Genomic DNA, 13,471 nt, shown 5'->3' with positions numbered 1-13,471 from the left:
ATTGTACAGCGAATAAAAGCCTTTCAGTATTTTACCCAACTTCAGTCTTTTGGAGTTATTGAAGGTGATTCAGTTGGTTAAGGTACAGAACAGATAGGGTCATACAAACCATGTCGTGTTCTTGAAAACCTCTAACATCTCATCTTCGTTTCAAGAAGAAAAGCCCCAATTTCAATCCAAGCTTATAGGTGATATCTCGCATCTTTTTAAAAATTTAATATAATGCAGAACAAACCCTTCTGGTCCAACGAGCCGCACTGCCTCGCAACCTAGCTACTTGACACTAGCCTAACTATAGAACAATTTATAATAACCAATAGCCTTTGAACTATGGGAGAAAACCTGCATAATCAAAGGGAGAATGTGCACACTCCTCCTCAGAGACAGAGTCAGAATTGAACCTCAACCTCTGGGACATCCCGACCTGTAACAGTGCCGTGGTAACTGCTACACTACTCTGCACCCACTGGAGGATTTCCACATGCTTCTTTAAGTGTGGTTGGGTTCACTTTCCTATGGATGGTTTTGTCTAGAAATTTATCGGCTCCATTACTGGAATATTAAAACATGCTCGCATGCTGCCACTGCCAATTTTGGCTCCATAAACTTAGATTGTGATGACTATGTGGAGCCACAAGCATGAAAGGACTTCCACATTTAGGAAGTTCTGAGATTGCTAATAGCTCCTCTGAATTTCAAGTAGCTGTAGGTAATTCTCTGCAATCTAATCACAGCACTTAAAAGCACACACTCTGGTTCAGCTCTTAAAGGAATATTCTCTTTAGCGGCTAGAATACTGTCAGAGATACCAATGGTGCCACACATGAAAGAGAGACTGCAGATGAAGGAGGAAAGGCTCAGGGTTTACAGACAGGGACGCTGAACTATTGGTTGACAGTATAGATGCTCAGGGAAAGACGCTGTTCACCATGGGTCTGGGAGTCCATCAAGGACTAGTGTGGCAGACAGTAGGTGGCAGGTATCCAGATGTCGAGGCGTGGTTTCAAGGGGTAAAGAGGAAGGTAGGAAAAAAAAAATCAACTGATGTGATATGCAGAGGTGAGAGCCATAACAATGAAAAGCACTTCCATACACACAACCAAACACCTGGATCTACACACACACACACACACACACACACACACACACCATCACACACACCCTACAAACATGCACAATATACATACAGAGACACACACACTTTCTGACTCTATGGCTCTAAAACTTAATCATGCACTGTGCCCATGTGCGTCCCTATGTTTATATGTGTTGTATGTTATATGTGTTGTATTCCTGTGTTGTATGTCTCTATGTGTGCATCCCTGTGTCTGTTTTGTGCATGTGGCATGTATCTCTATTTATGTGTATTTAAAACTTTGACAAACTTCTATAGATGTGTGGTGGAGAGTATATTGACTGGCTGCATCACAGCCTGGTATGGAAACACCAATGCCCTTGAAAGAAAAATCCTACAAAATGTAGTGGATACAACCCAGTCCATCACGGGTAAAGCCCTCCCCACCATCAAGCACATCTACATGAAAAGCTGTCACAGGAAAACAGTGTCCATCATTAGGACACCCACTACCAGGGCACATCCTCTTCTCACTGCTGTCATCAGGAAGGAGGTACAGAAGCTTCATGACTCACACCACCAGGTTCAGGAACAGTTATTACCCATCAGCCATCAGGCTCTTGAACCAAAGGGGACAACTTCACTCAATTTCACTTGCCCTATCATTGGCATGTTCCCACAACCCATGGACTCACTTCCAAGGACTCCTCATCTCATGTTCACAATATTATTGTTTATTTATTTAATTTTTACTATTATTTCTTTATTTTTGTACTTTCACAGTTTATTGTCTTCTGCACTCTGGTTGAATGCCCAACTTCAGCAGTCTTTCATTGATCCTGTAATGGTTATTGCTCTATAGATTTATTGAGTATGCCAACAAGAAAATGAATCATAACTTTGATATAAAGTTATGTTGAACTTTGAACTTTTGAACTTTGATCACATGTTATGCGTGTGTGTGTGGGTGAGTGGGTGGGTGTATGTGAGTCTGTCTGTCTGCGTATGCGTGTATTTGTGCATGGTTGTGCATGTCTGATACCATCGGGAAGGATGTACTGGAGCCTCTGGTCCCACACACCAGGCTCAGGAACAGTTATTACCCCTCAACCATCAGGCTCCTGAACCAAAGGGGATAACTTCACTCACCCTAACACTGAACTGATTCACCAACTTATAGACTCACTTTAATGAACTCTTCAACTCATGCCCACAGTATTATTTATTGTTATTACAGGTATTACGTTTTTCATTTTGTATTTGCACAATTTGTTATCATTTGCACTTAGTGTAGTTTTTCATTGATTCTATTGTGTTTATGTATCTACTGTAAATGCCCACAAGAAAATGGATCTCAGGTTAGTATATGGTGACGTATATGGACTTTGATAATAAATTTACTTTGAACTTTTTCTACTTCATATTTCCATCACCTGTAGGAAGAGAAACAGAGTGGAAACAGAGAGAAGGACTCTCTTTGTGAGAAAGAACAAAACCAGTAACAGTCAAAAAAGAAAATTATCAAGGAATCCTACCGAGAAATATTTTTACGCACAGACCATTTGCAACAGTAGGGGGTAGTTGAGGCAAATAATATAAAGGCATTTTATGGGGAGGCTGATGGCTATATGAGGGAGAAGGGAATAGAGCATCATACTTATAGGTTTAAATGAAGAAAAATGGCTCAGATTGAGTGTAAATGTTGGCATGGAGTAATTAGGCCAAATAGTCAGTTTATGGGTTTAAATCTATCAAAACTTTTAGGGAGAACACTTCCTCTGACAGCCAGCTCAATCCACTTTTAAAGATTCCTCTTGCCCCAGCCCCTGATTCCTTCCTACTCCTTGGGATCTATGCACCTTTTCCAAGGCACCCTGCAGCTCTTCTCTAAACTCATCCTTACTTTCTCCTTGGCTCCTCATGGGCCTCCCCGGACTCCAGTGAACTCCATTGTACACCCTTTCCACGTTCTTCTGGTAGTTAGGCCCTCTCTTTCTGGAAATGGCCGTTGTTCAGATCTCTTGGTGGGTAAGGATCTTTAATGAGATTAAGGTTACTGTAGCAGGGAGTTGGAGAGGAGGGAGTATAGAGCGGCAGCAAAAGGGGGAAGAAATTATTAAATTGAACAGCTAATTGAAGATAGAAATAGGAGGACAGGTATAGGAGTTGATAGAATCCATTAGACTGAGATGATGCTCACTAGAGACATCAGCACCATCTGTGCAGCAATAGATACGGGAGGAATCGATCTGTCCATCATCTGTTGTGGTGGTACTTGATTCTCTGTCCACAAAGCCCTAAACTCTAAAGAAGATGTTAAGCCCTATACGATATAGATGTCTATGAGTACCCTCACTACAGGAAGGTTATATGGTATCCACCTATTCTTCAAGACCTGTCTCGTCTATGTGGTGAGTTTAGCTATAAATACCCACTGTTTGAGTGGTGGGCCCCCTTGCTATCAAGGAGGAGATACTTCCGGCTAACAGAATAGTTTAGACATAGTTTATTTTCAATGATACACATTTAAATTTAGACAATAATTCTTAACACGCTTAAAGGATTTCTAATTTATAAAATATTTACAAATTACAAGAGATTCACAAACTACAAAGGATTTCCAAACACAGGTACAATTCTTACGAACTAGAAGGACAAACGAATGAGTTGCAGACAAACTAGTTGTCCATCACAGAAACTGATGGTTGAGAAATGAATTCAAGTTTTTCTTTCAGTAACCCTGTCTTTCTGTAATTCTCCTTGACATTCCTTATGATATTTATACTGTTTTCTACTGGATGACATCATCTGCATGTAATGTTTTCCAAATATCTTTTCTGGGACAAAGTTACTCACACAAATGGTCTTAAAAGCTTCTGGTGACAGAGAACCCAAACATCCAAAATTAATGTGAGGGCTGACGCTCTAAGCACACAAACATCCCAACTTGTTACCATGTTTGATGTGATAAATGACATAACCCCTTTGTCTTGTTTGACCAACGCAGACAAGAAGTTTCCTGGTCACTTCACTTTGCCTCCAACTACATACTAATTATTGCTTGCAATTTACATTAAGAACTGAAGACCGGTTCTTGTTTACAACAAAAAGCTGAGTAAAGAATATTTGTTTAAAGTTTAACTTTGTCACAATCAACTTTGGAAAGGTCATGGCACACTGCTCGAAAGCTGAGGTTAACAATAAGCCTCTTGGACCCTGGAAAGTGAATATCCAACACATCCTCTTTTGTCTGGTTCCACCTCACCTTCCAGCCCCTCTCTTCCCTTCCCATCTAGCTCCATCTTCCTCTACCTCACCTGGATTCACCTATTACCAAACAGCACCTGTCTCATCCCTCCCTCTCACCTCTTTACACCGCCTATCTTCCCTCTACACTCTCAGTCCTGTTGCAGCATCCTGACCCAAAACACAGACCACCTCTTTGCCCCAACAGATGCTGCTTGGACCTCCAAGTTCATCCAACAGAGAGTAGGTGGAGGCTGAGTATTCTAAACAGAGGAATCACAGCTCTGCTTCCCCAATCCTATCTCTCATCTTCAAAACACAAGTTAGGAGGGTGAGAAAACACATTCTGTTTGGATGAATGAGCACAGTTGCCAACAATAGCCAAGTGGCTTAGCGTCTCTCCAAAGGAAAGAATGCATTTGCTTGGCACTCAGTCCGTGACTGCACATCTTCACTACCACTAGTGTCCTGCAGACTTGAACAAAGAACATAGAACAGTATAATACAGTAGGAGCCTTTCAATCCATGATGTTGTCCTGGCCTTTTGACCTACTCTATGATTTATCTAACCCTTAAACCTCCATTTTTCATTCATCCACGTGCTTCTCCAAGAGGGTCTTAAGTGTCCCTAATGTACCTGCCTCTGCCACTCCCAACAGTGTATTCCAGCCACTTAGCACTATCTGTGTAAAAAAAATCATCTTTGACATCTCCCCTAAATCTTCCTCCACTCACTCTAAATGGATGTCCTCTGGTACTAGCCATTGCCTCCTGGAAAAATACTCAGGATGTTGACTCTGTCTATGTCTCTCATAATATGATATATCTCTCTCAAGTCGACTCTCATCCTCCTTTGCTCCAAAGAGAAAAGCCCTAGCTCACTCAACCTTTCCTCATAAGACATGATTTCTAATCCAGGCAGAATCCTATTAAATCTCTTCTGCACCCTCTCTAAAGCTTTCATATCCTTCCTCTAATGAGCTGACCAGAATTGAACACAATATTCCAAGTGTAGTCTAACCAGGGTTTTATAGAGCTGCACTGTTGTGTACTATCTACAAAGTTCACTGAATTAATTCACGGAGTTCTTTCTATCTCCAAATCTGTCATCTCTTCCACTTGAAAGGACAAAGACATCATGGAATTGCAAATGGCACCACCTACAGGTTACCTGACAGGTAAGTCACGTGACATCTTTATCAAACCAAGGTCAAAGTTGCTGAATTTTCTGTATGCAGTGCCGTGAGAGTACCTTTAGAAGAAGGATCACAGTGGTTTAAGGAGGCTCACAACAGTGATCTCAAAGGTACCTACAGTACTGTGCAAAAATCTTAGACACATATACAGTATACAGCTAGGGTGCCTAAGACTTTTGAACAGTACTGTAGTAGTTTTATGTATTGCACTGTCCTGCTGCCACAAAAATAAAATAAATTTCATGGCATATGATAAGCCTCATTCTGATATGTGTCTCTATTGTGGACTGAGAGTGGGAAGGGGGCAGGGAGAAGGGGAATCATGGTTGGGAAAATGGGAAGGGAGAGGGGAGGGAGCGGGAAGCACCAGAGAGACATTCTGTAATGATCAATAAACTAATTGTTTGGAATCAAATGACCTCGTCTGGTGTCTCAGGGCTGGGTGTGTCTGTGCCCACGCGACCCCACCCTGCCGCTGGCACCCCTTCTCTGCTGCCTGTCCCTCACCCCTCCCGTAGCAGTCCACCCCCATCAATCCCAACATCCTTGTTTTCCTGCCAGATTTACAAACTTGCTCTCTGCTCAATGTTGATAAATACAGTACTGTGCAAAAATCTTAGGCATCCTAACTACACGTGTGTGCCTAAGACCAATATTGACCAATATCATAATATAATAAAATAAAAATGTCATCCAAGTGATATCTTGTTAGTGTGCTGTGCTGCGTAATGATCAAGGGATCAACCAAGGGACTAGCTGGCACTTATGTTCTTACCTGCACTGCAGCCTGTGCCTTTGAGGTTTTCTTCCACATTCTGCCGCTGCCCTCTGCTCTGAGCCCAGGCTCTGCGCTTCCTGGAGATATTTTTGTCCCAAGAAGACTGGAGTTGAGGGGTTGAGCCCTCCATCGGGTCACCTTCTGCAAAGTCAACCAGGTAACAGCTCAAGATTCTGGAGTGCCATTAGTCACGTCAGAATGCCAAGATGATTTCCACCCAGTAACCCTTTCTCTCAGCAGCTTTCCCTCTTTCTGCTGCTCATCACCTCCCCCCGAGCTGTTTGTCCTTTTCTATCTGCTGCTTGTGCTCCACTTCTTGCATTTAATTCAATCCAGTGCCGCGGTCTCATATTTAAGGGCAGCAAATTATGAAGTGTGAATCTGCTTTGCTAATTTGGGAAACTATATTAAAAACTATGAACCAAACAAGCAATGAGTAATGCTTAAAGAATAAGTACATACTTTATAACAGATACCGAATATATCCCTTTAAAGGACACATTTCTAACAGGAAAAGTGGTCCAGCTGTGACTAACCAGATAATATTAAATTCAATGAAAAGGCTTATATGGTTGTTTAAAAGATACTAGCAACTACTGTACATTACTGTGCGAAAGTCTTAGGCAAATACATACTTTATAGCTAGGGTGCCTAAGACTTCTGCACAATACTGTAGTAATTTTATGTATTGCACTGTACTGCTGCTTCAAAAAAAAACAAATATCATGACATACGTGAGTGATGTTAAACCAGATTCTGATATGGGTCTCTGTTGTGGACTGAGAGTGGGAAGGGGGCAGGGAGAGGGGAATCATGGTTGGGGAAAGAGGAGGGGAGAGGGGAGTGAGCGGGAAGCACCAGAGAGATTTCTGTAATGATCAATAAACCAATTGTTTGGAATCAAATGACCTTGCCTGGTGTTTCAGGACTGGGTGTGTCTGCGCCTACACTACCCCCCAGCCCTGGCACTCCTTCTCTGCCACCTGTCCCACACCCCTCCCATGTCACTCCACCCTCGCCATTCCCAACATCCTTTGCTCCCACCACATTTACAAGCTCGTTCTCTGCTTCACGTTGACAAATACAGTACTGTGCAAAAGTCTGAGGGACTTAGACTTTTAGACAGTACTGTAAATAAGCTAAACATTTTGAAATTCTGCAAAAGAGAATCAAGGTATTAACAAGAAAAGAGTAAATAAAAAGGTAGTAATTTAGTGAAAAACATCTTCTGGCCTGCAGAAGTTTCTTTCAGATGTAAAATGATGATGTAGAACCTGAGTTTCTTATAGACTGAGGCATGAGAAATTACATTGGGGAATAAGGAGTTGGCAAAGAAATTAAACAAATACTTTGTATCTGAGTTCATGGAAGAAGACTCAAAATCCTTGAAATACTTTAATGAACGATGCTATTGTTTAGAGGTCTTTGTATATAAATCAGTGAAACTCCATATGCAGAATCAGCAAACAGCATGGTAGCTCTTATTGCAAGAGGATTGAATGTGACAAAGGTTCATCAGATTGATTCATGGGATTTGTTCTCTAGCAAGAAATCAAATAGGGAGGCCTACAGTCTGTAGAATTTGGAAGAATAAGAGGTATTCTCACTGAAACCAAGTGAGATAGATCGGCTTATTGAGTGGTGTCGCAACAGCAACCTGGCACTCGATCTCCGTAAGACCAACGAGCAGATTATGGACTTCAGGAAGGAGAAGCTGGAAGGTCATTAAGAGGTCATCAGTGAAAAGAGTGAGCAGTTTCAAGTTCCTGGGCATGAACATCTTGGAGGATCAATGCTGGACCTGTCACATCAATGCAATCATGAAGAATGCATGCCAGAGGCTGTACTTTGTTAGAAGCTTTGGTATGTCACCACAGATTCTTAAAATATCTATCAATGGATAGAGGAGAGGATTCTGACTGGTTGCATCACAGCCTGGTATGGAGCCTCCAATACATAGGATTGCAAGTGCTGTAGTGCCCCCTGCTGGAGGTTGTCAACTCTACCAGCTCCATCACAAATACAGCTCTCCCTGCCATTAAGGGCATCTTCATGATGCAGTGCCTCAAGAAGGTGGCATCCATCATTAAGGACTCTCACCATCTGGGACATTCCCTCTTTTCATTACTACCATCAGGGAGGAGGTACAGGAGCCTGAAGATCCACACTCAGCTACTTAGGAACAGTTTCTTCCACTTTGCCATCAAATTTCTGAATGGTCCATGAATCCATGAACACTACCTGGTAATTCCGTTTTATTTGCACTATTTATGTGTTTTTATATAAATTGTTATGCCTTCGCACTGTACTGCTGCCAGAAAGCTACAAATTTCATGTCTTATGTCAGTGATAATAAATACAATTCTGATTTTGGTTCTGAAATTTATTAAACAGCTTGAAAGAATAGGTACAGGCATGATGTTTCCCCAGTCTCAGCTGTCTCAAACTTGGGGCCATTGCCTTAAAAGAAGGAGTCAGTCATTCATGGGAGAGCAGTGTAAATCTTTGGAATTCTTGGCACTCAAGGCCAATGGAGGCTCAGTCATCGAGTCCTTTCGAGACAGTCATTGCACCTCTCAATACACTGGAAATCAATTGAAGTAATGCAGAGATATAACCACAGCCAGGGTCTTGTTGAATGGAGAAGCAGGCTCAAGGGGTCAAATGATCTTCTCCTGTTTCCTTTGTTCATTTGCTGATCTGCCTCCTTAGCTGCAATCCTCCTTTCCCGGCTGACTTCCCTCTCTCCCTGTTGATCTGCTATCAAACTGTCTCTATGCTACTCTCTACCTCTCTCTCTCTCTCTCTCTCCTGTGACGGGGTGCTGAATTACACCTATGGACTGTGCTTTTGAAAGAGAGAGAGAGAGCTGTGGAACACAGGCACTTTGTTAAAAATAGAGAGAAAGGAAGAGAGAGAGAGAGGCGAAGACTGCTCACAGTTTGTTTATACTTCCTACGAGGACGCTGCCTGCTTGTAAGTTTTTACAGAGAGAGAAGGGAGGAGCTACTTGAGAGACAGTTGGTATTCAGCACGGTGAGATAAGTAGAAGGTAAGATAATAGACCTACAGACACATGGTTTTGGACACTGGATGAGCTTTGTTGTGCCCACGGAAAAGGTGGGTTTTGGGGGATCGATCAGGCGGATCGATCAGTGGCTCTCGCAGTGTGAAAAGTGTGTGACCGGTGGGGAGTTATTCGTGTGTCCAACCCTCTCATAGGTTGATAATTCCACCACAGAAGAACGGTCCCCTTTGTCGTAGTCACAGTCGGTGACTTCTAAAGGATTTCGGAGGACAACGGGAAGATCGACAGCATCAGCTCACCTGAAGACTCAAATCTCTCCCTCTCTCTCTGTATCCCTACTCAACTCAATACCACGAACTGAACTGAACTTAACTCATCATCGTAAGACTATCTATTTACCCCTAGATTTGAAGAAGCTTGGTTTTCATATATTTCCACACTTACTTATGCATCTAATCATTTCTAACCTATTTGATATATCTGCATTTATATTACTGTATTGTGTAGTTACTAATAAATACCATTAGTTAATAGCAATACTGGACTCCAAAGTGTTTTCCATTTCTGCTAGTTCTTTAACCCGTAACAGGGTACGTGACACTCCCCTCTGCTCTTCCCATCAACCCTCTGCTCTTTTGCAATATATAGTACATAGAAAGGATTCTATTCTAAGGGGGTGCAGGAGCAGAGGGACTTGGTGGAATGGATGTAGAGGCTGTCCGTGGGTAATGAATTGGTTCCATTTTTATAGATGTCCATAAATCAATTCTGTCCATGCCAGAAACTACACAAAAAAATCACTCAATGTGATAACCACACCTCCACATTATTGGAATGAGTAGCATCAAAGGCTCACAAGGCAGAACAGCTACTGGAAAAAGAAGATAGTTCTGCTGTTCATAGGAATGGACATATGTACTTGTGTCAGGCATTTGAATTTAATATTATGTGAGATTTTTATAAGTAGAAGTATCCATAATTCAGTCATTTGTGTTCTGGGAATGGCCTGTACCAGTCATTGAAAGTGACAGGATGGGTTGAAAAAGCAGGTAATTGGTCATATTGGACTTAATTCGAGGTGGCATAGAGTACAATAGCAGGGAAATTCATAACGTTTCAGAAACTTTACGAAATTCCCTGCTTTATGAAATGTTCATCTGATCTCAACTAGAGTACTGAGTTCCGTTCTGATTGCCACACTAGATGAAGGATTGCAAAGACATGCAGCATGTTCAGAGCAGATTTATATGAAAATGGATCCTATAAGTTTGGTTTGAGGAGAAGATTGTAGGGAGACTTGATAGGAGTGTGTAAAATAATGAGAGGTCTGAACAGAGTGAAAAATGAAAGAATGTTCCCATGGTGGAGGGCTCAAGCACTAGATGTCACAGCTATAAACTAAAGGATAAGAAAAAAGTGACATGAGACAAAACCTTTCTGCAGAAGGTGGTTGGAATCTAGAAAGCACTGCCTGAAAATGTGGGAGTGGTGTAATCTTCAGAAGAGGATGGCTAACTACATGGTGGAGAAATATTTGCAAGACTACAGTGAGAGGAACTGGACAGTTGCTCTGGTAGAGAGCTAACAGGGACATGGGGGCCTCCTCAGCTGTAGCCTTTCTATGATCCCATTATCCTTTTTGCCAAAGCTACAGCAAGGTAATACCTCTCTGTGCATGATAGATAATAGATTAATGAGTACATTATCCTTCGGGAGAATCGGGAGAATTGTCACCACTTGCCTTGATAGAGACTGACACTGTCTGTCCACTTGATTGATATATCATCCACCACTGCTGATGTTCATTCCTACACCACTAGTGAACAAAGGCTGCAATGTGTACCATCTTAAAAAAGTCACTGTAGTTATTGCCCCACACTCCTCCAATAACCTGTCCCAAGCCTACACCCTCTACCCCAACATGGACCAGGGCAGCAGGCATGTTGGAACACCACCGCACGCAGCTTCTTCTCCAAGTTGCACACCATTCTGATTTGAAATTATATCATCATCCTGGAGCCCTCTACTCAACAGCACTGTGAGAGAACTTACGCCAAAAGTGTTGCAGTGGTTCTAGGAAGCTGCTCACCATCACATTCTTAGAAGCAATAAGTGCTGCCCCTGCCAGTAATGTATTCTTTATTTGGTAACAAGCCCTTCTGGCCCAACAAACCTGTGTCGCCCAAACACAATCAAAGTGACCAATTAACCATTACATTGTTGGAATGTGGGAGGAAACCAGATCACCCAGAGGGAACCCACACAGTCAGAAATTCCGTACAGTATATTCCTTTCCAAAAATGATGCCTGACCTGCTGAGTTCCTCCAGCATTTTGTGTGTGAAGCTCTCATCCTTTATTCTCAGGCCTAGATCTCTTCTTTCTCCATTTTGCCTTCTCATTCTAAAAGTTTGGTATTCCAGAACATTTAATTTCCAACCTTCACTCAGTTTGCTACAAGACCTTTATCATAGATATTCCATTGCACCTATCTACTGCAGCTGCGCCATCATTTCATCCAGGTTATTATCAAAGCTGCATCTTTGAACAAAGACAAGGTCACCTTCATCCAATTATGCTGGTTGAAGCCTATCTGTCTTGTTTAGTTTGATTAAAGTAGCATCTGTCTTTCTCTCATCAATAAAGCAGTTGAAGGCTTCCTATGTTTTGAGTAATGATAATGTTTTTTACATAATCTAACCTTGTGGATCTTCTCTACCTTCTAATAATTGGGTGATAGCTTAAGCAAAGCAGGCCTCTCCACCTTTCACCGATGCTTTGTAATTCACTCAACATAATTCACTTACCTGTATTTTACCCCACCGTCTTAAGCTGGCTTGAGAACATGTGGCTTCCTATCGCAGTCGGTTACCTCAGTTCGGAGAGACACACGCTAGGCATCACAGCACCCACTGGCAGTTTCCTCTAACTTTAGCTAACTTTAAGCCTGGATTCTAAACAGGAAGAAGGAAGTTGAACAAGTTAGACAGTCTAACCACTGCTGTTAAACCATTTCCTGTGTGTGCCTCAACATAGACTCACAGCATCCGTACATGTAACGAGCACGATGGTTTTACTATCTGCTAAGTATTGCCTGCAAGCTGTAGCGGAAGTGAATTGCAAACAATACAGCAAGAAATTATGAGCCATGGAAAGACGGCCTAAAATTTTATTTTTTGCTGTTTACTTGAGAGCAACGTGAATAAAAATTCTACTTCCCTGGAACAGAGCAAAGCAACACCCATTTCCAGTTGCTTTTGCAACAGAATGGACTGAGTTCTTACCTGACACTTTTTATGCGTGTGGTTAGGTAAAATTCAGGTTTTTTCTGAAATCTCGCCTACCATTAGCTACTTGCAAAACATCCTGCCTTTCATAATGTTGCTTGCTCCAGAGAAGAACAATTTAAAGGGCCAGCCATGTTCAGGGGGCTTCTGGAATTTGCTGGACAACAACTTGCAATTTCATCCTGAAACACTACCAAGTCCTTGGATGCTCCACTGCCTCTTTGGGACTTCACTTGGCAACCCTGCTTGGAATTTGAGCCCTATGCTCGGGCTGGATGCTTTCAGTCTTAGGAATCTGGAGGCCCACTTCAGACTTTCTATGCCACATCTTTCAGATTCTTGCTCACTGTGGTCATCAACACTCTATGCTGAAGCCAACGGGACTTAACGATGAAGGGTAGATAAGACTGACAGGGGACTTGTATTGACAAGGATCTTAAACCTGAACCTCTTTACAAACCACGAGATACACAATCTGCTAGGGGCCAGATCAGAGGCCTTCAAGAAAGTCACAAGAAGTCCAGGTGTAAGCTCTGGACAGCCATCTCAGGGGCAAAGTGGCAATTCCGGACTCAGCTTGAATCAATGAAGGATGTTGAATACTATCACCTCTTATAAAGTTAAATCAAGTGAGAGGGCTTCACTTCCAGATTAACTCAATGATCTCTATGCTCGCTTTGCCTGTTAAAACATGGAGGAACCATCACAGAATTGCACAGCCCCCAATGACCCTGTGATTACAGCCTCTAAGGCTGATGTGAGAACATTTTTCAGGAGGATGAACCCACGAAAAGCATCCAGACCAAACGGGGTACCTGGCCAGGTACTAAAACCTGTGCTGATCAACTGGTTGGAGTGTTTA

General features: G+C 42.3%; 1 protein-coding gene across 1 annotated transcript in view; it reads right to left on the bottom strand.

Moving 5' to 3' along the window:
- Window positions 1–12,257, bottom strand: part of tespa1 (thymocyte expressed, positive selection associated 1) — a 29,792-nt gene extending 17,535 nt beyond the window's left edge. Inside the window, exons 1-2 of the mRNA XM_063038253.1 lie at window positions 12,130–12,257; window positions 6,293–6,436 (exon numbers count right to left, since the gene is read on the bottom strand). Coding sequence (XP_062894323.1) covers window positions 6,293–6,425 — 133 coding nt within the window. The 5' untranslated portion in view covers window positions 6,426–6,436; window positions 12,130–12,257. The remainder of the gene's footprint in view (window positions 1–6,292; window positions 6,437–12,129) is intronic.
- Window positions 12,258–13,471: the final 1,214 nt, after the last annotated feature.

Source organism: Mobula hypostoma, chromosome X2 (genome assembly GCF_963921235.1).
Source record: "Mobula hypostoma chromosome X2, sMobHyp1.1, whole genome shotgun sequence".
Classification (NCBI taxonomy): domain Eukaryota; kingdom Metazoa; phylum Chordata; class Chondrichthyes; order Myliobatiformes; family Myliobatidae; genus Mobula; species Mobula hypostoma.
This window is presented reverse-complemented; position numbering and strand designations above follow the sequence as displayed.